General features: G+C 41.4%; 1 protein-coding gene across 1 annotated transcript in view; it reads left to right on the top strand.

Annotated features, from left to right (window-relative positions):
* Window positions 1-25,080, top strand: part of COL23A1 (collagen type XXIII alpha 1 chain) — a 314,166-nt gene that overhangs the window by 5,508 nt on the left and 283,578 nt on the right. The window contains exon 2 of the mRNA XM_081900617.1: window positions 3,726-3,795. Coding sequence (XP_081756743.1) covers window positions 3,726-3,795 — 70 coding nt within the window. The remainder of the gene's footprint in view (window positions 1-3,725; window positions 3,796-25,080) is intronic.

The raw sequence follows: 25,080 nt of genomic DNA, 5'->3' as shown, positions 1-25,080 counted from the left end.
TGCATAGGATTACAGCCCAAATGACAGTTCCAATTTGTATGTTGTGCCCTGCATTTTTTCATTTACAGTGGTATCTTGCTTCAAGAACAGCTTAGTTTATGAACAATTTGGATTAAGAACACTGCAAACCCGGAAGTAGGTGTTTTGGTTTGTGAACTTTGCCTTGCAATAAGAACATGTTTCGCTTCCTGTTGAGTGTGTTCCATTTGTAAAATGCTGCTATGGGAAAGCACACTTTGGTTTAAAAACACTTTGGTTTAAGAACGGACTTCCGGAACAGATTAAGTTCATAAACCAAGGTACCACTATGTTTGTACTTGTCCTTTTATCACTTTGGTTCCAGATAAATCCTTAGGACGGCTTAGAAAATCAAACAACTTAATCTTTTTTTATAGAATAAATCAGTTAAATCCCCATAAACAAGTACAAATTGCACTCCAAAAAGTAAACATAAAAAGCTGCTTGAAATAACACCCAACTCACTTCTCAAACCCCTGCTAAAATTTATGTTTTCACTGTTCTCATGTTAGATTGGAATCTGCTGGCAGGCTTTCCTGGGAAGGGAATTCTTATTCTTAAAATTTATATACCACCCTTCACCTGAGGATCACAGGGCAGTTTACAATATAAAGAGGAGCAGTTAGCTACTGAGAGAGTCCTGCTCTTTTGTGTCTGCCAATCAGGGCAAAGAAAAGGCTCTGGGCTGGGTCTCTTCTAAATGTATTCTGAGTTTGACGAAAGAAATTTTTCCTCAATCTTGGCTGTGGTTGTTTAGGGCTTAAAGGTTAAAACTAGCACTCAGAATTGCACTTGAAAAGAAGGTGGAAAGCAACTGGTTTTAGCATCTGGTTAATGTATTCCCTTTGACTCACCCTGTAACTAATCAGGCAGACACTTTTGGACCTGGCAAAGTTTCTCAACAGTCTTTGGAGGCAACCCCATACAGTGTGCATTACAGTAGTCCACGCTGAAGGTTACAAAGCCATGTGTCTCAGAGGCCATCCTTCTGTAGGAGTGACCACAGCTGCTAAATGAGTCAAAACTGAGGGTAATAATAATAATAATAATAATAATAATATCACAGCCCTACCTGGAAATTCAGGTGTGTTTTATCTTGTCTTCTTTTGATTGTAGAACTTTTAAAGGCAGGGATTATCTCTTACTGTGTTAGGAACTATACAAAGGAGGAACTATAACAGTGAATGGTTAAAACTGCTCTGGACTCTGGACATGTGGATTCTTATGTATTCTCCATGAGTGGGGATATAGTTTAAAAAAAAAAAAAACATGACAAAACTCAGCAAGGAAAAATGCCATTCTGTCCTAACTTCTTCTTTGCTGTCATGTACACTTCAAGCTCTAGATATGACAGTTCAGCATCCTCCACTTTGGATTCTTTTGACATCATTAATTGCATATCATCAATGTGAATTTTACATCTGGAAAATTAATTGTTATTTGAATTTGCAACATTTATTTTTTTAGAAAATTGGTTTCAGCAGCTAGTATTTACACTTGATTTTAATGTAGAATATTGTTAGAAATGTCTGTCATTGTTTACCGGTAGTTAAAATTTGAGTCATAGGGCAGAAAACCAGCAGAGACATTGGGAAGTAATTAAAACTTTGCAGGGGGTCAAAATCCGAATATGGTTATCTGTTCAAATATTTAATAAGTTTACAAAGAGCTTTTTGGAAGTATAGCCAAATGAAATTCTAAATAGTGCAGTCAAAGGCTTCTCTGTAAACTTTACTTTGGTACCAAGTTGCCATTTAACTAAAAAATTTAATGCATTAACACCCCCTGCTCAAAGACTGGGATGTAGTAATACCTCTCTACTTGTTCTGAAACAAAGACTTCAATTCAAAGTGGATGGTCTTCATGCTAGAGCAGAAATGTTAATGAGTGCAGATTAAAGAAGTATGTAGTTGTAAACAAACAACACTGGTTTAATTCACAATAACTATATTGTTTCCTACTAGCCTTAAAAACATTCAGCTTATTGGCCAGTCCTAAAACTTGGAAGTGTCTGCAACTATGGTTGGAACTAGACATTTTGGAACAATATGGTTTTGCAATTGAGGGAGTGAATCAAAATGTGAGTGCTTAATCCTTTCCTTGAATTCTCCCCTGCATGTTCTCCCAGACCATAAATGATCTACACACACCCGAAGGAAATCCCTACTTAAGGAGAAACACCGTGGCTTGGCATTTGTGGGAGAGAATTGGAGCAAAACATGGCAAAATGGTTGTGGTGTTTGTGCTACAAGCAGATCCATTATGATTGCTATTGCTGCTGTTTTTGTTATTTAGTATTATTTATGTATTAAATTTATATACTGCCCTTCATCAGAAGACTGCAAGGTGGTTTACAACATACAGCACAAATATCTGTACAATACAAAAACCAAAACTTGCATTTCTTCATCTTAAAAGACAAAACAGTCCCATGGATGCTAGCTAATGTGAAATACAACCAAGAGTTGTTTAGTGTTGCTACCCATGTTGTTGGGAATTCAGCAGTCTTTCTAAATGACAACCCTTAAGCATTTCATAAAATAAATAACTAAGTTAGGGATTTGTAGGTAAGCCTTCTAGAACTCTGCACAGAAGAACATGGAGAAGTACGCTAGTCACCAATGTACTAAGATTGTTCTGTTTCTGAATCAGTTCATCACACTTGACCCCAAGATTAGAAAAGCCTTCTTCATATACAGGCAGGGACAATACTTTAATAATACTTTAAAGCCTGGCCTAATTTGCATTGCAGGAAATATTCTGATTTTGTAAAAGTTCACCACGAAATTCAACCATGTTTTTCTCATGGAGAAAGGTGACACAAAAAGATTAAACATGGGCCAAGTTCCTAGGTTATTACCAAACATCAGCTAACAATTATGCACCTTTATTTCAACCACCCAAGTGAGATCCTGCTCTAATAGTACTACCCTGCTTACCATGTCCTATGTGGAGTCACTGAGCCCACCAAATTAATTTAGGTTCACCTATTCTTGCCACATGGCATTCACTCTGAGAAATGAAGCAACATGTGGCATTAACAGGAATCATTTCATTGTTTTTGTAAACAATGCTGTATCATAGAATCCCATAACTGTAGGCTAAAACAGTGAAATGGACTTCCTCAAAAGGGGTGGACTCTCCTTCCTGAAGGTTTTTAAGCAGAGGTTGGATGGCCACCTGTCATGGATACTTTACTTGAGATTCCTGTTGTGCTGGGAGTTGGATTAGATCAGGCACCCCCAAACTCAGCCCTCCAGATGTTTTTGGGACTACTATTCCCATCATCCTTGACCACTGGTCCTGCTAGCTAGGGATCATGGGAGTTGTAGGCCAAAAACATCTGGAGGGCCAAGGTTGAGGAAGCCTGGATTAGATGATCCTCAGGACCCTCCCAACTCTACAATTCTGTGGTTCTATGATTCTATGAAGTCTTCTACATACAAACTTAAGACGGCACATCACATGCTAACAATACAGATTGTGGTCAATCTGTACAGTTTTAAATCTCATGGTTTCAGTGGGTGGGAGGGGATGTAAGCATGTGCTTAACTTTCCTAATGAAATCAGCAGGCCTTAATGCTTAACTGTGGATTGTATGTATATGAATAATAGCAATAATACATTTTAAAGGGCGCACTTGCATGCACCCACCCACACCACTTCTTTTCTGTAATTATATGTTTTTGTCCTCCCCCTACCAACAGAAACTGAGTGAAGGATTAGCCAAACTGCGTACAGCAAGAGACGTATCATCTGAATGCAGGTGCCCACCAGGTATGTAGAATGGTCACTTGTTGTTACTGAGAATGTCTTACCAGAAAAATATGAAAAATACCTGCAGTGATTTTTTTATGATGAGAATTGTCCTCCTGACATGCATTTGCCCATGTGCAATTGCAAAGAGGTTTTGAGTGTAGAAAGGTTATCTTCCCTCTCAAAGTACCGTATTTTTCGCCCTATGGGGCGCACCGGCTCTTAGGGTGCACCTAGTTTTTTGGGGGGGAAATAAAGGGGAAAAAAATATTTCCCCCCAGGTGCGGGGGAAGCCCGAGCTTCCCCCGCCCCCAGCCCCCAGAACAGGCTGCTATCCACAAGCCGTGGGAGAGCTGCGCAACTTCGCTCAGCTCTCCCACGGCTAGCGGAGAGCTGCGCAAAGCCTGGAGAGTGAGAGGGGTTGGTGAGCACCGACCCCTCTCGCTCTCCAGGCTTCAGCGAAAGCCTGCATTCGCCCCATAGGACGCACACACATTTCCCCTTCATTTTTGGAGGGGAAAAAGTGCGTCCTATAGGGCGAAAAATACAGAAATCTGACAGACTTCTCTGCTGCAGAGGGTAAGAAACGAGTAGCTGATGTGATAAATTCATTGCCCTTTGTGATTTCTACAATGGCTTTGCTCTCATCATGTTATAAATTATGCCCGATATATAAATTATACTTACATGCTTTTTCTGTTTATCAGAAGTACCGTATTTTTCGCGCCATAGGGCACACCTAGTTTTTAGGGGGGGGAAATAAAGAAAAAAAATTATTCCCCCCCCCCCAGCCCCAAAGAGCAAAGAAGCCAAGACAGTGAGCGGGATCCATCCCGCTGGCTGTCTTGGCTTCCTCTTTAGCCGCACGCAACCTCTGCAGCCAGGAGAGGCTGCACGCGGCTTTGGCATAAGCCAACGGGTCCGGGAGCGGCGACAAGGTTGCGAAGCCTTTGGAGCGCAGTGTGAGTTCCCACTGCACTCCAAAGGCTTCAGGGATAGCCACCTGAAGCCTTTGGAGCTTTCGCTGAAGCCCCGCTGCGCTCCCAAGGCTTCAGGCGGCTATCCCTGAAGTGTGGAGAGGGACCCCTCTCGCTCTCCATTCGCTCCATAGGATGCACACACATTTCCCCTTCATTTTTGGAGGGGAAAAAGTGCATCCTATAGAGCGAAAAAAATGGTAACCTTTGTCGAATCTCCAAGTCCTTTCACTGAGTCGGTGGCGGACTTTGAGCTCTCAAATTTCAGTGGCACCCTGTGCGACACTAAAATTTGGCATCCCTCCACCTCTCTTGCTCCATTCTACATCATTGTTGTTGCGCCCCTTGCAGCGCAGCGTCCAGTGCAGCCACACCAGTTGCACTACCCTAAAACCATCTCTAACTTACTATGTAAGAACTGCTTTTACATAGTCACCCTATAAGCTTTTCACCGCTCATCGTAGCAAATAACTCAAATGAATAATTGAATGGTTTTGATATGTTTTTGTTACAGCTGTGTTTTGTGAGGTCAAACTAATGAATAAGTGTCTAATGGCTTCAGTATGGACAAAGTATGCAAATACTCAGTTGTTTGTATGAATATTGCCCATAATACTTGGAGCAGCATGAAGCATGCCATCCCATATTAGACATGTCTGCGCATCATATGAGCAGGGTCGTTTTTTAGATGATGGGGTCAAATGCTTCCATATGAATATCTTTGTTTTGTACAGAAACCAAAGTCCACCTACACATCGTTGGTTCATATATTATTTAGTAATGAAAACATTGCAGGCTCCAGCATTTGGAACCATAACAGACAAAAGATTGTAAGCAGGAATTTTCCTGACCTAAGTGGACATAAAACTTATAAGTCTGGCTCAGCATCGTTTCTGAAATCGTGAGAAAGGGGAAAGCATGCTATCTTCTTTTGATCTTTAAATTATGTATAATAGTTTTAAATATTCGACTTATAGCTCTTTTAAACGTAACAGTATAATTGCAGTCCTCTTACTTAGCTAACCGCTAGCAAATAAATTGATAGCTGTCTTTAAGCTCAAAGTCTAGACTGACTTTCTTTAAAATAGGCTAGATTGATTGAGACGTTAATCTAAAATTCTTTCTTGCATGTCAAAATGTCAGTTACGTTTGAGGAACAGGAAGTCTGTCTAATTTTTAAATGTATGTTTTGGTTGTTGGAGCAGAAGGAATATCTTTCATTGGGGTTTCCGATTACAGTCTTGTGTCCATTTTGCATTGAAATGTATGCTTCCACTGCAGAGTTAGTCTCGATTCCTAGCAGAGTAAACATAGCATTATTGTGACAATGGGCTGGGCATTACTGTTGGCGGACCTTATCCTTGGTGCGAAAGCACTTGTGAGGCTGATTTGTAGGATTGAGCTGTTCCTTATTTTTGCCTTCTCTTTTGTGTTAATACCTACACTTGAAAACAAAATACAGCTAGGTTCCCTGATTATGATGACACTGGTCTGCTAGCTAGGAAAAGTGATGCAGGATCTGGGTAAGTGAGGGAGTTTGGGGTTGCACTTGACATTTTGCAGTCAACTGATATCTGCTAATGTTAAGTGGTTAGAATAGCTTAGAAGGTTCTCTTGCTGGCCTTTTGTTCACCCTGCCTACTGGGTCATAAAGCCACCACCTTTCTGAAGCTAAGCAGGTATGAGTCTGGTCAGTGTCTGAAGGAGTGACTGCTTGGGAACCGCATGTGTGCCATTTTGGGCTCCATCTCAGGAGAACAGTGAGATATAGATGCAGAATTAAAAAATATGACAGGAAGACAAAATAAGAGAGTGTGACGGGAAGGATTGAGGGAAACCCGTCTCCTTCTTTATGTGCTTCTTTTTGTCCTTCCGTTCTTCCTGAGAAGCAATCTTCTTGCCTACCTGCCTTCTTCTCCATCCTCCTCCATTCTCTGGTCTCTTCAGGGCCAAACTGGACAATAAATCTGCACTCAGATTGCCAGTCATTTTAAAGGAAGTTATATAGGGAGAGGTTTGGATCAGAGCTGCAGTGCTGAATGGAGGGACATTTATCCCTCCCTGCACATGATTTCCCCTATCTGCAATGCCCCTCACTGTGGGGAAAATCACGTCAATTTCTGTATGGAACTGAATTCGTGACTTGGGAACAAGGGAAGCATGTGGCTGTGGCTTTCAGCTTGGCAACTGCCATGCCTATAGTTCTGCTTTAAAAGGAGAAGAAAAATATTCCAGGAACATGGTAAAGTTGCCTTCCAGCAGAGTGATTATACTCATACACAGACTAATTTATTGGTAGATCTACTTACTGGGCAATTACAGGAGTTGCGGCCAGTATTGTGGCAAAATTCTCATTTAACTGGATCAGTATATGAGGTGCCAGTTATGGCCAGCATCCAAAGAGCTACCACTTAGCTGTGCTCAGAGTCTTGGGGCATGGCCAGTAGGACTGGCCTTTTTAATTTTAAATAGCAGACACACATGTGATGTAACATAAACTATTTTGGAAAATCACCTCCACTAAAAAAACAACATTTGTTGCATGGGATGTAGGTTGCTGATTAAGACATATGGAACCAGTGGTATAGGCTCTTGGGATCTTGGCCTGAAACCACAGAACCATGATTCATTAAACAAAAAAATATTTGGGTTCAAACACTATTATAAATTGCGACACATGATTGAAAATTGATCAAAAGATTCAGACACTTGCCCTCCTCTCCTTGCTGCCTTGGAGTCTATGTTAGGACCTATTGCGTGTCGAGACCCCGCAGCCACCCTCTCATTGGAAATAACACACACAAGGACACAGATATCAGGTTTATGTTATTGGGCAAATTTTGGCCACAACTTTATTGAATTACAGAAAGTGAGCGGTATTGGCTTAGGCATTGATTGGACCTGACTATATCTGACTCCTGCCCATTGTGCAGGAAGTCCAGTAAGGGTAAGCCACCGGTAGGGGGAGCCCTTCAATGCGAACCAACTCAAGCTCCCCCTGGTGTTCCCGTTGGGGTCGTGTCAAGGCCCTAGCCCCCAGCCGGGCTTCGGACAAGATCAACACCCCCGGATCCCTTTAACTAATACCCTTAAGCATGGAGAGGCAGGTGATGGCCACACCTCCCCTCCCCCATACAAGGTCAAACAATGCCTAACCACAACCCTAACAAAATTGTGACGATTGCTACAAGGTAGGCGAAAACCAAGTGGCCAGTGCCAATTTGCCAAGAGGAAAAATTCCTACCAGGCCCCTCGGACAACCAAGGCAACCAACCGAAGTCCATAGCAAGGCCATTGTCTAACCTGCAAGATAGGGAGGGAGGGAGGATGATTGAGGAAGCGAGCCAAAGTGGAAGTCCTCTGGCTCACTCCTCAGTTTAAACGGCCCCAGGCCACGCCCACCAGCCAGCGGATTGGCCGGGATCCCCCATGCAACGGGGGACAAAGTTCCCCACCCCCGGTGAGGAGTGGGTGGCCACGCGGTCCACCGCAACTCCTCCCCACTGGGAAGTGGAGCAGATTTGTAATATCACTGGGGTATACCGCTCACTTACGCCTGGTCCAGTGATCAACAGAGGCTGTGGAACCCTTTAAACGACTCTAGGGAGACATAGGGAGGGCAGATGAAGTAACTGGAGATTAAGGAGAAAAGCATAGAGGAGAACCAGAATGAAGGAGGATGGCTGTTTGGGACATGGGAAGAGGGAAGACAGAACTTTCAACAGGTGTTCCTGAGGAAGGAGGCAAGGCAGCCAGCAGGAGTAAGTGTCATTCTGGGCAGTGAGAGGAAGGCAGGGTGGGGAGAGCAGTAGGAACTTGCCCACTTGAAAGAGGTGATCCATACTCATACCCTTGGCAAAGAACAGAGGCCCTGGGAACAGCAGTAAAGTTAAGCTGGATCCTTTATTAAAAATATTTCTTAATTTAAAACCAACAAATAAATGAGAACATGAAACAAGACAAGAGTCGAACAAAAACAGAAAAAAATTTAAAACCCACAAAATAATCCAAAATGTTTGTGCATATAAGTAAAGCTATGAATGTTGGTGCCAGACATGCCTCCTTAGGAATGACATTACAAAGGTGGGGTGCTACTCAAGAAAAGGCCTTCTGCTAAAGAGGCTACCTCATCTTAATTCATAGACACTGTGGTATGGTATTTGGATCTCAGGCTGTTTAGGGTATTCAATATAAGCTGGGCATTCTTTAGGAGAGGAAAAAGGTCCTTCAAAGTCTTCTAGCTGGGACTCATGGACACCTGACATGGCCTGGCACAACCTGGGTAACCCCTGAGAGGCACGGGTGGGACCAGGAGAAACTTGTGATTGGAGAGGAACCATTCCACTACAAAGTATGAGAGAGATGACTCTGGGAAAGATCTGTGGCTGACACCCCAAGGACAGCCCTTGGGGGGCCACAAGAATGCTTCTTCAGGTCCACAGCGGGTGCTAGACAGAGCTCCGTTTCTTGAGAGAGAAGTCAGACTATAGACTTAAGACCCCTATGCCAGCAACATAAAATAACTGTTTAGAACTTCTCCATGTCCTGTCTTTCTTTATGGAGCCCATGGATGAGGGCCTGCTCAGCATTAGCCTTACTGAGGGATAGGATCACAGCTGTCTACAAATAACCAAATGTTCTTGATCTCAAGTTAACTTTCTGTAACTTTCAAAAAATAAATTGTGAGGTTTATTGATCTCTCATTAATGCAAAGGCTCAATAGGACTTGCTCCCAACCAAGTGTGTACAGGAACACAGCCTTAGCCACAACTAACTTAAGTTGTGTGGAAAATGCAGATATTACACTGGAAGTGTCCTCTGAAACTCTCAAGTAGCGATCTTTCTATAAAGCCTTTGGCATAGTTGACCACCAGAGGGAGCTAATATTATTTCATGAATACCATAGAAACCAAAGTATTGAAACCATTAAGAGAAATTTGCTAATAAATCATCTGAAATCCATTCTATAATGTGGAAAATTGCTCTAGAGCTTTGCAAGGCAAATAGTCTAGAAAAACTGTTCAGTTTCTCATTTGTTCTCTTTATTTGGCTATTAATGCATCTAGATAAAGTTTTCTGCTGTAGTGTGACTGGAACCTCATGCAAGTGCCATAGCTCAACTACAGTCTCAACAGTATTGTGTGTAGAATATTGTGTGTACAATAAGGGCTTTTTTTACACTTTGGACTGGAACATTGCATGATGAAAGGGAAACTGAATCAAAATACTTTTTGTACAAGCAGAAGGACAGTAACTGCTACAGAAACTACTTAACGTATCACAGTATGAACCTAGTGCCAGCATTTTTTGAGTCTTACTTTTTGAAATAGTTTCTTTCCACCTACGTTTCTGTGAATTTAGCAAATGGTTCTTAAGTAGAAATACATTATTACATTGGAAGGTTGCAACATTGTAGAATATTTCACCTAAATATTCAAGTTGTAGAATTTATTGCTAACAGTGCTTTCCTCCCCTAATGGGCATCACTGAAAAACAGTGTTTCTGCTTTGATTTTAAGCTGAATAGTAAATTGTGCCCTAATCCAATTTCTCTGTGTGTGTGTGTGTGTTACACAACCACCCACAGAGTAGGTGTGGTATGCATTTATGTATCATAAAACTTGTGTATTCACAGGTTTTGGATTCAGATTAAAGCTAGCATGAGTGAGCACTCATGGAAGGTACATCTGCTCTCCTTTCAACAATGTCCCTCTCCTTTCCTTCCCCTCCTTGTGCCACAGTCATCAGGAGCAAGTTTGTTTGTTTTTGAGATGGGGGCTGCTGGGGTGAGGAGGGGGAAGGAACATCCATTTTTGGCAGGCTTGTCTTGGATCCAAGACATAATGGTTTATACATGACCAGGATTTCTTCTTCATTACCGTTTGTAGACGAGAGCCATTCTTCACTGTGTAACAAGGGATTTCTTTTTGCAAAGTTAGAGGCACAGACCAGTGTTGTTAGTGTTAGATCTGAGACAAATATTCATTCAATAATTGATTGCAACATAACCTACCGTATTTTTCGCTCTATAAGACGCACCAGACCACAAGACGCACCTAGTTTTTGGAGGAGGAAAACAAGAAAAAAAATATTCAGAATCTCAGAGGCCAGAACATCAAGAGGGATCTCTGTGCAGTGAAAGCAGCAATCCCTCTTGCTGTTCTGGCTTCTGGAATAGCTGTGCAGCCTGCATTCGCTACATAAGACGCACACACATTTCCCCTTACTTTTTAGGAGGGAAAAAGTGAGTCTTATAGAGCAAAAAATACGGTATATAAAGTAGAGCATTTTCACTTGAAAAATGCATTGCGAGGCACATAACTGTCACTCTTTCAGTAACAGACATCTTGAGATTGTCAGAACTGGTAATAGATCCTAAGGGTTACAGATAGGTAGCCGTGTTGGTCTGCCATAGTCAAAACAAAAAAAATTCCTTCCAGTAGCACCTTAAAGACCAACTAAGTTAGTTCTTGGTATGAGCTTTCGTGTGCATGCACACTTCTTCAGATACACTGAAACAGAAGTCACCAGACCCTTCTATATAGTGAGAAGGTGGGGAGGGGTATTACTCAGAAGGGTGGTGGGAATGGGTGATTGGCAGATAGCTGTGATGAGCCTGTTGACGACTCTTAACGACTGCAATAGGTATTCTAAGGGGTTTACCTTGTAATCGTTTTTTCTTTCATAATTCCTGTTTGTCTGTTGTATTGAGGAGCAACCTATAGGGTGAAGGAGAGCAACTGAAAGAAAGCTTTGGACTTCTGAGGCGCTCAAGATCCTTCTTGTAATAATTTTACTCTGGTGTGTGAAATAGCTGTCTGTCTAGCAAATCTATGACTATTTCACAACAGTACTACAGTAGCTGGCCTCAAACAAGCAAAAAATTGGGAGAATAAACCTCCATTCATAATGTCTTGTCTCCTCAAGGATTAAAAAAAAAAGATGTTTCCTTCTCAAATTAATAATGTCTGCATGTATAATTTTATGAAAGATTCAGGGTTGTTCGTGGAACATTAAGTTAATTCAAAACAAGTATTTCCCAATATTGTGCTGGTTTACAAAAACAATGAAATGATTCCTGTTAATGCCACATGTTGCTTCATTTCTCAGAGTGAAAGCCATGTGGCAAGAATAGGTGAACCTAAATTAATTTGGTGGGCTCAGTGACTCCACATATGACATAGTAAGTGGGCTAGTTACTGTTAGCAGTTGGCAGGATCTCACTTGGGTGGTTGAAATAAAGGTGCGTAATTGTTAGCTGATGTTTGGTAATAACCTAGGAACTTGGCCCATGTTTAATCTTTTTGTGTCACCTTTCTCCATGAGAAAATCATGGTTGAATTTCGTGGTGAACTTTAACAAAATCAGAATATTTCCTTCACTGCATATGAGGCCAGGCTTTAAAGTATTATTATTCTTATTATTCTTATTCTTCTTATTATTATTATTTAAAGCTCCCTATTATTATTATTATTATTTAAAGCTCCCAAACTTTTTAAACATGACAAATTATTGGGAAGATGATTTCAGTCTTTTAAAAACAAAGACAGAGTGGCACACTTAGAGTATCATATGTTCCAGTCAAGAGATCTGTTAGCAATTTTGTTTAAAGAAGGAGCAATTGGCAGTATTATTAGTTGTAGACCTGTTGCCAAATCTGTCCCCATTGCACTTTCCCATGTTCATGTCCAAAAGATGACAGAGCTGCCCTTTCTGGCATATTTATGACAGGCCTCAAAGGGGCATCTGGAGTGATATCTGTGCACCACATGTGTTGATGTTGCAGCAGAAGGTTGGCTTGTCCAAGCAATTACCTGCAGTAGTTAGCAGTGTCCTGGAAATAAGTGAAGTAATGCACATCTGAAACGGCTCTCAGGAGCAAAGGACTTCATGCTGCCTGAGAACGCGGTCAAGAATATGATTAATCCATAGTGAATAATACTCCGTAATATGGAATGAGAAACGCTAAGCATGTAAAACCAACATTATTGAAGCAACTAGTAATTGAAAACACTGCAAGCCCTTAAATACCGAGTTCTTCATTACGTATTCTGAAAAATAAAATAAAAATGGCTTTTATAGCATGTCCTGGCTAATGGCTGTCTGATTCTGTTTTCCAACCTTCAGAGCAGAGAGCATTAATTAGGTTAAAACACAGTTGTTCCTCTCTAGGCTTCAGGGTGTTTTTTTTAAAAAAAGATCTTTGGTTTCTTAAGCTCTTCAGGAACAAAGTAGTAGCATATAAATTAGAATGAAATGAAAGGGACATCCAAAAGAGAAAGTATTGTAGTAATGCCCAATATTTTTCTGCCTTCAGGGAGAAACTTGTCACAGGGACCACAAAATAACCATATCACAAGGGCGGTGGGAAGTCTTCAACCAGAAAGAAAGAAAGAAAAACAGCAATTCTCTCCTCTCAAAAATAAAAACACAGGGGTAAGAAGAGCAGGCAACAGCTCCACCCTAAAACAAAACAAAAACAAAAAAATAGGAAAGTGCTCTCAACTCTTAACTGAAGTAATAAAATAAAACTCTGTGCCCAAGGACTAGAACATGGTCATGGTTCCATGAAATTATAGGCGAGTTAGCTTAATGCCTGGGTAAATTGGTGGAAAGTATTATTAAATTCAAAATTATCAAGCATATAGAAGGACAAGCCCTACTGAAGAAGAATCAGCTTGACTTCTGCAAAAGTGAATATTGTCTAACCTTTTCAAATTATTTAAGTGTATCAGCAAGCATGTAGATAGAAGTGGTTATCTGAAAATCGCATCTTTGTCCATACAACCATGCCTGGATGCTAAGGTCCTCGGGTGAGCACCTTCTCTTGGCCCCATCAACATCAGAAGCACAGTTGCTGGTGACATGAGAGAGAGAGCCTTTCCTGTGTCTGCTCCCATATTGCCGAATTCCCTCCCAAGAGAGATCTGATTGGCTCTCTCCTTTTTATCCTTCCGCCAGCAGGCTAATACCTTCCTAAGGCAGGCCTTTGAAAGCTAAGGTGCAGGTGTTGCTGACCAGTGGGTTGCTGTCAGGGGAAACTGTATTTGAATGGTGGTTCTAAATGTATTTTAACTATTGTTTTTAACTAGCTTGTTTTTATTACTTTGCATTTCATAATGATATTTTTAAATGTTGTAGGCCGCCTTGAATCCCAGCTTGAGAGAAAGGTGTGATATAAATGCATTTAGTAGTAGTAGTAAGTACTTTGATTTTCCAAAAGCTTTTGACTCAATGAATAGCTCTCACCACAGAGGAAAGTAAGAACTGTGATCTCTGGAGGATTGTATTGGCATTTCTTCTTTTATGTTGCTAATGAATGATCTGTAGTAGATGGGAAACAGTGAGGTGGCTGCCCCAATTGGGGTAGTAAAACTAAAAAGGATTGCAGATGGTTACAGATAATTGCTACAGACTGGGTGAATGGGAATAAAATGTCAGATGCAGTTCAGTGTAAGTGTGAAGTGATGCATGTTTGGACATAAAATGTTAACTTCATATATATGCTAAGGGAATCTGAGCCCGCAGTGACTGAGCAAGGAAGAAATCTATCATCTTCATAGTGCAATGAAAAGGTTGACTCGGTATTAGCTGTTAAAAAGGCAAATTCTATTATAGGGATCATTAGAAAAGAGACTAATAATAAAACTGTCAATATAATTTGTTTACGTATTTATTTCTAACGTGTATATACTGTTTCTAATTGCAATTTGGTCATAAAGCATTTCCAAAGCTATCAATGAAACCAGCCACCTAAAATAACACAACACTTTATTATTATTATTTTTTTGAGGTTAAGGTTGTTTCTTTTTTAAAGTAATATTTATTAAGAGTTTAAGGATTACAGAAAGAAGAAAAAAACCCAAAGACATTAAACAGTGCTTTTCTGACAATATGGTTTTTAAACGCTTTATGTGCTTTGACCTTATCATACCACAGATATGCATGCCAACCAAATACATTGTTAAAGCCTTCTAAGTCCAACACATCAGTGTTTTCAAGAAGCAGCCATTCTCTCAGCCAGCAAAAAGCGGCTGATTCATAATAAAGTTTAAGGTCTGGCAGAGCAAATCCACCTCTTTCTCTAGCATCAGTTAATATCTTAAATTTTATTTGAGGCTTCTTGCCCTGCCAGACAAATCTGGAAATATCTCTCTACCACTTCTTGAAACAGTCCATTTTATCCAAAATTTGCAATGTTTGAAACAAAAACAGCATCCTTGGCAATACATTCATTTTTATCACAGCAATTCGGCCTAGCAATGATAGCTTCAGATTTCTAAATCCTTTTTCACTTCCATCCAGCATTTTTCATAGTTATCCTTAAATAAATTCACATTCTTGGCAGTCATATTAACTCCAATAATACAACACTTTAAGCACTATGGCTAATAAAATGTCATAAAATCAACATGGTAACAGTTTCAGTATTATGGCATAATATCTTTATACACTACTATGAAATGACTACACTTGGAATACTGTGTCTAGTTCTAGGTTGCCATACATGAAAAGTATATGGTAGAACTAGAAATGGCTCAGAAAAGGGCAACCAAAATGATCAAGGGGTTGGAGCAACTGCCCTCGGAGGAAAGGTAACAACATTTAGGGCTTTTTAGGTTAGACAGATGGTGAGTAAGGTTGGTGTGTGTGTGTGTGTGTAACATAAGCAAGATGCGGAGAAAGTGGTTAATCACACATAAAAAGGTAAAGGTAAAGGACCCCTGACAGTTAAGTCCAGTTGCAAACGACTCTGGGGTTGCGGCGCTCATCTCGCTTTACTGGCCGAGGGAGCTGGCGTTTGTCCACAGACAGTTTTTCCGGGTCATGTGGCCAGCATGACTAAGCCACTTCTGGCAAACCAGAGCAGTGCACAGAAACGCTGTTTACCTTCCCATTTATCTGCTTGCACTTTGATGTGCTTTCGAACTGCTAGCTGGGCAGGAGCTGGGACCGAGCAACGGGAGCTCACCCCATTGCAGGGATTTGAACCATCGACCTTCTGATTGGCAAGCCCTAGGCTCAGTGGTTTAGACCACAGCGCCAAATGTGGGGTCATCCAGTGAAACTGATCACACACACACCTTCACACAGTATGTAGCTAAACTGTGGAATTAGCTAACATATGTGCTGATGGGCAGCAGCCTTAATGGTTTAAATTCATTCCTGGAGGATAAGTCTATCCATGGTTACTAGTTATGATGACTGTATACTACTTTCAGATTCGAGAAAGTATGGCACTGGATACCTCTTCCTGGGGAACAAAAATGGAAATGGGTCATGTCCTGGAATGTTGAACTCTATAGGTCATTGGTCTCTTCCCACAGGGCTCTTATTACATTCTTTGTATACACTGTACAAATAAAGTGACTGGAGAGTACACAATTATTATTATTATTATTATTATTATTATTATTATTATTATTATTATTATTATTATTATTTGCTTTGCTTGGAATTCCTAGTAGTGCAGAGACTAACCAAAACAAAATAAAATTGTAAGCGTAATTGACAAAGACAGATTATTTTATAACTTCTCGGTTCAATTCAACTGTGATGGTCACCATTTTTGGTGTTCACTGATTCACATTGAAGAGGTGTTACAGAAGAAGATGCATTTCCAGCTGCACAGGGCTAGAAAAGGGAATGCTCACATATCACACTTGGGCATTTTGACCATATCTTAAACTACTATGCGGAGTTTTTTTTTTTTAAAAAAATAATCTGTAACTTTTGTTGCTTTCTATTATATTTGCATTGCTGCTTCTTCTGAAAAAAGAACCTGCTAAAAGCAAAGGCACATTGTAGATGTAGAATCACAGAACCTGCTTTCTCCTAGAGTCCATTAGTTAGAGATGCTACTTTTAGATTTTTGGAGTTACAGAGTTATTTCCAGCTGGAAACACCTGTGACTGACCATTAGCGTCATAATGCTGAATGATTCAGATTACCTCACCATGAAATGAATGCCATACTCTATTCCAAAATTCCAAACATTGGAATTTCGTGCAGGGATGGAAGGTTAATTTTAAATGGCTAATTAATACGGTGTGTGTTTACGTGTGTGGCTTTTATGTGGTTCTTTTTAAAGGTTACATTAAAGGGCAAACTACAGGTTTATGCTGAATGAGTAGTGTTTAGCTATGTCTGTTACAGATGTGTGTGTGTGTGTAGGAAGCAAGATAATCTTCAGGAGCCCAACATGCAGGGAGATGACATTTATCCATTTTCTCTCCAGCCATGATCATGAGAAAAATCTTCCTTCTCCACCCATGGTAATAAAGCTTAGAAAAAGTTTTCATTGTTGCTAGTTGGAACATTCTCTAAACCTCAAAGCATTATGTGGAGGATCCCAGTTTTATTTGGGATCATAGCTGTGGAGGGTGCTGCAGTCCCAGTGATGTTGAGGGCATGTACAGCTAACTAAATGAAAACACACAGCTCTAGCCTTTAATGTAACATGCAGTTTGATCCTTAAAGCCTGTACCTTGAAAGACTCACAAATATAAATGGAACCATTTTAACTGCCCATCTCTCATAACAATATACAGTGGTACTTCGGTTTAGGAATTTAATCCGTTCTGGAAGTCCGTTCTTAAACCGAAACTGTTCTTAAGCCGAGGCACGCTTTCCCTAATGAGGCCTCCCGCCGCCAGTGCCCTTCCACTGTTCGGCTTCCGTTCTTCGACCGAGGTATAGTTCGTAAACTGGATCGTTCTTAAACAGGACTGTTCTTAAACTGAGGTACCACTGTATAGTGATATTTGTACTATGGTGGAGCATAAAGAAGAAGATAAATGTTTATGACCAATTCACAGCTTTTAAAAACAACAGCAAAAGTACAGATGTGAAAACAATAGTCAAATCCTCTGACACTACCACCAATATCATGTGGTGAAAGGAACAAGGATTCTAAGAAGTGATTCTAGCTGTAATGCAGTGAGATGGTGGTGGCCATATGCGTGCTAGTGGTACTATTATTTCAGCATGTGAATTTTCCTATTGGTTTATTGTTTAACTGGGATTGAGCCAAACCTCTAAGCTGTGCTCGAAACTTGGGTGAGAGTTGTTGTTGTTGTTGTTGTTTTGTTGTTACAGTGCAGTTCAGTGGGTTCATGCAGTAAAGTTCGTGGAAAAAAATCTGTACAAGAAAACTCTGGTACATGCCATTTTAGTGTTTTCCTAGGAAATTATGCATGTTTTTTTTACTTGTTACATGTTAAGAGAGATAATCTTGTGGTAACACTGTTTTTAAGTTGTGGGTTTACAAATAACTCATAATGTCATCATTTGAGGCATTTTCAGTTGTTGCTTTGATTTTTCCTTTGTTTCCCTTTGAGTTGCTTTCCTTATTGAAACTGTTACTCTGTTTGTCCATGGGTACTGATTTAGCAGAGGCAATGATTGAGAGTACTGTATTTCTAATTGTGATATCTCTGTATCATCTCAAGAAATCAGTTGTGGAAAGAGGCCTTTTTGCCAATACTTGACCTCCAACATATGGAGCATTTCTAATACTGTGAGAAATTTAGCACCAAGTTCCTAAGGAACTGTTCGGCAGAGGCCCATGCCAACCATGCATGTCAACCATGTCATAGAATCATATAACTGTAGAGCTGGAAGGAACCTGAGGGTTATACATTCCAATTCCCTGCAATACAATGTCCTGAGGCAGATGACTGTATTGGTCAACATGTGAACATACAAGGTTGCCTTTTACCAAGTCAAACCGTTGGTCCATAAAGCTTAGTGTTTTCTATATTAACTGACAGTGGCTCTCCAAGGTTTCATATAGGGGACATTCGTAGTCCTAGTTGGAGATGCAAGGGACTGAACCATGTTTAGGCTACAATCCTATATCCACTTACTGGGGTGGGAGGAGTACTTGAGTAGGAACTGTTGTGGGTAATTGCATAAAGGGGCTATATAAACAGAGATGTGGGGTGAAATTTTTTCCAGTGCTTTGTTTTTCTGTGGAATATTTCACATTTCATAAGATCATTATTAAAAATGAATGGACACCAATTGCAAATGTATTAGGAAAGCTTGGCAGTTTCAAAGTTTTTAGCTTTGTTTACTAAATAAAGTTTATTAGATTTTACTTTGTTTAGTCAGTAAAATAAACAAGCCAAATTAGATCACTCACTAGGGCATCAGAAGATTTTTCCAGTGCAAACTGAGAGCTTCCCAATACAAATTACCCTGTGCAAATTGTCCTAATTTGCATAGAGTTTTTTTACTAAAATGGAAAAGCCCACATTATTGGTGATAAGTAAACTTATTTAGTATGTGGCCTGTGTAATTAATGCAGACACTGTGCATTTGTATAAAGATTATGATTAAATAAAACAGCACATAAGAAGAGTTTGTTGGATCAGGCCACTGGTCCATCTAGTCCAGCATCCTGTTCTCACAGTGGCGAACCAGAGACATACGGGAAATTCAAAAGCAGGACCTGAGGGCAAGAACACTCTCCCCTCTTGTGGTTTCCAGAACCTGGAATTCAGGGGCATGTTGCCTCTGAATGTGACAGGAGAGCATAGCTATTATGGCTAATAGCTATTGATAGCCTTATTCTCCATGAATTTGTCTAATTCTCTTTTAAAGCCATTGAAGCTGGTGGACAACACTACATGGATGGCAAAATAGTGGGGAAGCAAATTCCATATATTAGCTATGTGATGAAGTACTTTCTTTTATCTGTACTGAATCTTCCAACATTCAGCTTCATTGGATGTTCCAGAGTGGTAGTGTTAGGAGAGAGGGCAAGAGGAAGAAAAACTTTCTGTACCCATTTTCTCCATGCGTTGCATAATTTTATACACATCTATCATGTCCTGAAAGTTTTGAATGTACCTACTCCAGAGTTTTTTTTATCTACCTAAATCATTGCTGAAAAGGCTTATACTAAATAGCATGTCAAATCTGCTGAAGAATAATAAATGAATCCTTGAGCAATATTGATGTTCTTTAGGCCATGATAGTTCTTTAGACTTCAGTGAAAGTAAAAATCCAGTTGAACATCCCAGTTTTACCTCTACTCCCCTCTTTTTTCTGAAAAAGTAAAGCGACATTAGTTTGGCAATCTAGGAAGAGAGTATACAGGTCCTACAGCTGTCAACATATGGATTGTACGTGCATTAGATGTCTTGTGGGGTTTCCTTGATGTTGTGTGAAGAGTCAATATGAAAGTAGAACTCAAGCATCCCTCTTTACCCAAGAAAGAGATAACTCAGTGTCATCAATATTACGTATAAAATTGGATTAAGACAACTGAAACAAAGCAAATCATTAAGTTGTGAAGGTGTTCGCTTAATAGCTTTTTTAAAAAAAAGTTTTCCAATACAGTGGTACCTCGGGTTAAGAACTTAATTCGTTCTGGAGGTCTGTTCTTAACCTGAAACTGTTCTTAACCTGAAGCACCACTTTAGCTAATGGGGCTTCCCGCTGCACTGCCACTGCGTGATTTCTGTTCTCATCCAGAAGCAAAGTTCTTAACCCGAGGTACTATATCTGGGTTAGTGGAGTCTGTAACTTGAAGCGTCTGTAACCTGAAGTGTCTGTAACCCGAGGTACCACTGTAGTTAGCTCTTGAGCAGGAAAGTTAGGCAAGGAGTTATTTTAATGTGTGCTTTTACCTTTTGGCACACAGAAACACACACCTAAAGTCACTCCTAAACATCTTATTTATGTTTAAGAAGTGGTTGGATGTAGCACAATTAAACTTAGTAAGTTATCATGCTTGTGTTTGCTTTGGGTTATTCCACTTTTTAAAAAATGAATGAGCACAGTTTGCCTTGGAGTTTGCTGTTTGCTGATAGTTTTAAACATCCTTTTAACTTCCATCCCCATGACTTTATATTGCCCAATCCCAGAGAAGTGACTCCTGGCAGATGGAGAGGGAGAAGAGGAATGGGAGACGAGGCTAGAACAGATGGAAGCCATTTGCTCTCCCCAATCCCATCTGGCTCTAATGTGCAGACAGGACTTTCAGCTCCCTCCCCTCCTAAGGGGAAAGAGCCTTGTGGGAAGCTGGGGAGGATCTGAGCCACAACCTGGGGTGGTCAAGCAGCTTTCAGTGGGAGAGGTGGGTCTGGTGCTCTCTCCCAGGCTCAAATGCCTCCTCAGGAGAAGGGATAAGACAGACCTGCTTGCAGGCTAACAGCTCATGAAGGAACAGAGCCTCTTGCAAGTAAGAGCTGTTCCAACTTCAGCTTTGAAACTGGAGGGATGAGCATGGAAAAATTGTTAGAACAACTTCACAGCTCTCATGCAGTCTTAAACTTATTTTAACTTACCCTGAACTTGTGAACCTTGGCCCTTGTTCCTAGACTGGTCCCAATCTTGCCAGACCTTTGCCTTTTGAAAGCTCTGGGACTGGAATAGCACTTTTCCTGCTGCTGAGTCTGTACTATTTCTCTGCCCTAATGAAGACCCTTACCTACTAGTAAGAGCATCTACTGCCATACCTTGGGATGGGAGCCAGGACTCAGAGAGGAATCTGCACCTTTCAGTCACTCCAGCATTAAAAGAAATAGCACTGTTAGTCAAAATGAAGGCCAGTGAGTTAGCATTGCAAAGGGACTGAGTAGTAGACTTTTGTCTAAATCTCAGTTGTTTAAATGATTTACTTGAGAAGTGGATTGTTGTGTGGAGAGAAATAATAATTCAGTGGGAGAACATGCAAAAAGTCCCCACTCTTTCTCTAGATTCTCTAGGTTGGACTGGGAAAGACTTCTGAGAAAAGAGAAGTCTGGGAAAGAACCACTACCAATCATTGTGGACAAGCTAGATACACCAGTGGGTCTGACTTGATAAAAGGCACATATGCGCATGAAAGAATGGTTGGTCAAGATTTTTTTTAGAAAATCTTGTAATTTTGTATATTTTTTTTAGAAAACAAAAATGCAAGGTAGCCAGAGAACTACTACTCTGCAAAGCAAGGAGAAGAGAATGCAGGGTGTGTGTGTGTGTGTGTGTGTGTGTGTGTGTGTACCCCATATTGATTCAAACAGCAGAATGCTTCAGGTCAGAACTAGAATATTTGCATGTGTGTTAGTATGTTGTGCACCCTTAACTTAAGTTTTCCTGAGACCACTCCATAGAGGATCTTGCAGAGGACAATACCTTCCTGTACAGCCAGTTTCGCTGGATATATTATTGCTGGTGAGTGGTGAACTATTTTCAAAGTCTAATTAAGCTGACACCTGTTGTTGCAACATCTCTAGCTGTCATAGGCAAACTTTTCCCTGTGCGACAAGGGGGTCAACATTCTCTGCTCACATTAAAATTTGGCAGTGTGCAGAAATATAATGCACTGTTTTAATTTTATCCTCACAGCAGATATGCTTGATACAAATATACTTCTGGCTTCAGTTTTCTCAATACTGTACTACTTTGTCCCAGCAGACAGTTCTCCTCATCCCCATTTGCTGAAAAGTTGCAACTTTACAGTTGTGTAGCTTTGTGCCTCAGGTTGCTTTTTGCTTTTTGTTCCAGCCTGATCTAATACCTGTTTCAAGTCACTCTCTAGTTATACCCTTAGGTTATATGTTATCTCCTCTAGATCAAAGAAGCACAATGGACTTAACTGACCTACGTAAAGCAGAATTTTCTAAAACACTTCTTAATTTGTTTATCAGGACAGACAAGTCTTTGGCAGCAGTAAACTAACTTCTTAAATTCCAAACCAAACTACATACACTATTTTTAGTTTCGGCTGATTCCTTCACAAGATAACAACAGAACCATCTGTGAACCACAAAAAACATATGTGGACACACAGGTAACCTGAGGGGATCACTTATGAAAATAATGATGCTCCACAAGGATCCATGTTTTTGTGTCATGGCAGCAGCGGAAAGCACCTGATCAGTGGTTTTGATTATTCAGTCAGCAGACCAAACCAAGGTGATTTATTTTAGGGATGATGAATTTCAAGAGGATCCATTATCCTAGATCCCTTCTCTCTTCTCTCTCCCCCTAACCTTGACCCCTGGCCTTCCATTCTCTCTCTGTCTCTAGTGCTGCAGCACCCCCACATTCTCTCTCCCACCCCGGCTGCTCCATTTTCTTCCCTCCAGCATCCCATATCAGTGCCCTTTGCTTGTTACCTTCTCAGTCACTTGTCTGCCGAAAGGAGCCTTGAAAAGCACAGAGCTGGAAGAGGAAGGGAGGAAGTGTGTCATACTTCCTCCTTCAACTTCAGGGCAGGGCGAGAGATAGCTACTCTTGTCACCTTATGATGAAGGAGGCAGTGAGTGGAGAGAGGAGCTCAGAGGCTTCATGGGTGCCTGAAGTGTTTCTATGGGTGTTTTTAATCTATTAACATGTTAATCTGTTCAAAGCAAGGCAGTAAATGGAGTGAAACGTTTTCTGTATTTTTAGGTTGCTTTTCTGGGCAAATGCCCATCTGAAGTTGCTTACAGTAAATGTTTACAGTCCTATTGGTTACATTTTTGTATCACCCTTTGTTATTTTCACACTAATAAATCAGTGGTGTGTTGGTGACTCAAGAGGAAAGTGGCACGCACATGAGACCAAAGGTTACTATTGTGACAATGCCAACCAGGTAGTATCCTAATACTTTAAAGTGTTGCAAGTCTTCATTTTTGCTACATTTTCACAAAGCCCTTTCCGAGCTCACAGAGGAGAGGGTGTTGCGGGCAGGACCCTCCCACACTCGCGGGGGGCTTCCCTCGCCCCTGCGAGAATTGGGGAATCCCTGGGCGTGCCTTCAACCCAGCCCGCCAATCGGCGGGCGAGGGGAGGCGCGGCCTGGGCTACTTAAGGCCAGGCACGCCCAGGGACCGCCCTCTTTTCCCCTCGCCCCAGCAGCTGAGCGGTTTTCCCATCCCACCCACCCTTAGGTTTAGCTAGAATTGGCCTTTGGTTGGTCGCCGCAAGGGGGCCTGGTAGGAATTTTTCCAATTTGGCGCACTTCCTGCCTGTTGGTTTTTTCGCCTACCTTGTAGTAATCGTCACAACTTTCACGGTATTGGCGGTTAGGCATTGGCATGGGGCAAATTATAGGAAAAAGGAGGGGGGGAAGGGAGCGCCATCACCTTCCCCCAATGAGAAGGGGTAGTCCGGTAGAGGACTCCCAGGGGGGGCGTGGCCTTGTCCGAAGCCTGGAGAGGTAGGGCCTCCGGCACGCCCCCGAGCGGTGACACCCGTGGGATCCTAGTTGGCGTACTTCAACAGGACTCCTGCGGTGTGTTCAACCCTTCCTGGTCACCATGCCGGGTAGTCGCTAGAAGCCAATGCCTAAGGCCAATACCTTCAATTCCGTAATCAATAAAGTTGTGGCCTTTCACGCCCATTAACCTTAAAACAATGTGTCTGTGTCTTCATTTCATCTGGGGGAGGAAACTTGCCACGCAACATAGATCATTTTAATCCCCTGGTGCCTCTATATAGGCTTATCCCCCCAATGTGGCAATCAAGTTGATGCAGGAGGCAACAGTTCTTGCCTCTGGTTAAGTTCACATTGGAATATTAGCTCACGAATGTGGACAATATTATCCTTAGAGAAATGTAGACAGAGTGGGGATGGGTAGCATTAGCATAAATCTGTGTCAGACCATTCAGTCCAATCCTGTCTCCTGTGACAGGCAACAGTTCTCCTGGTTGTTGAACAGTTCTCCTTCTTGTCAGGCTGCGAGGCAAGGCTTACCTCCCCCCATCCCCCGTCTCTGTAGATACCAGCACAAAGCCAAAGTAGTCTTTTTACAGCAACAGGAAGGTTTATTAATCACAGCACAAAATCCAGCGTCTGCTCTCACTGAGCAGGTGCTCCCAATTGAGTTCCTTCCACTTCCCTCTAGCTACTTCCGTCTTCTCGCCTCCTAGCCACATGATCCTTCCACCATTGAGCCTTCTGAGAGGCTACACTATCCAATTGTCTAGCTCTAGGACTCATAGGCTGCATACTTTCTATTGAGGGAGAGTCAACCAGCTCTCTCTCCTCCCATTCCTCTTCTCCTTGTTGTTCTCCCAGTTCGGCCCAATTATCATTCTCTGAACTGTGTCCCTCTGCAAACCATTGCTCTAGGTCAGGCATCCCCAAACTTGGCCCTCCAGATGTTTTGGGACTACAACTCCCACCATCCCTAGCTAACAGGACCATTGGTCATGGATGATGGGAATTGTAGTCCCAAAACATCTGGAGGGCCGAGTTTGGGGATGCCTGCTCTAGGACGATACTATCCTCCTGCTCCTATGGAGTTTCAGGATCCCAGCCTTGTGCAGAGGGAGAGGGGGGCTCGCACCATTCCTTCTCAGAGCAACATCCCTCAGCCTGATCCCTGACACTTCTTAACACACACAAT

The sequence above is a fragment of the Podarcis melisellensis genome (genome assembly GCF_964234715.1).
Source record: "Podarcis melisellensis genome assembly, chromosome: 2".
NCBI lineage: Eukaryota > Metazoa > Chordata > Lepidosauria > Squamata > Lacertidae > Podarcis > Podarcis melisellensis.
Note: the sequence above shows the minus strand (reverse complement) of the source record. Positions and strands in the feature narration are given on the sequence as shown.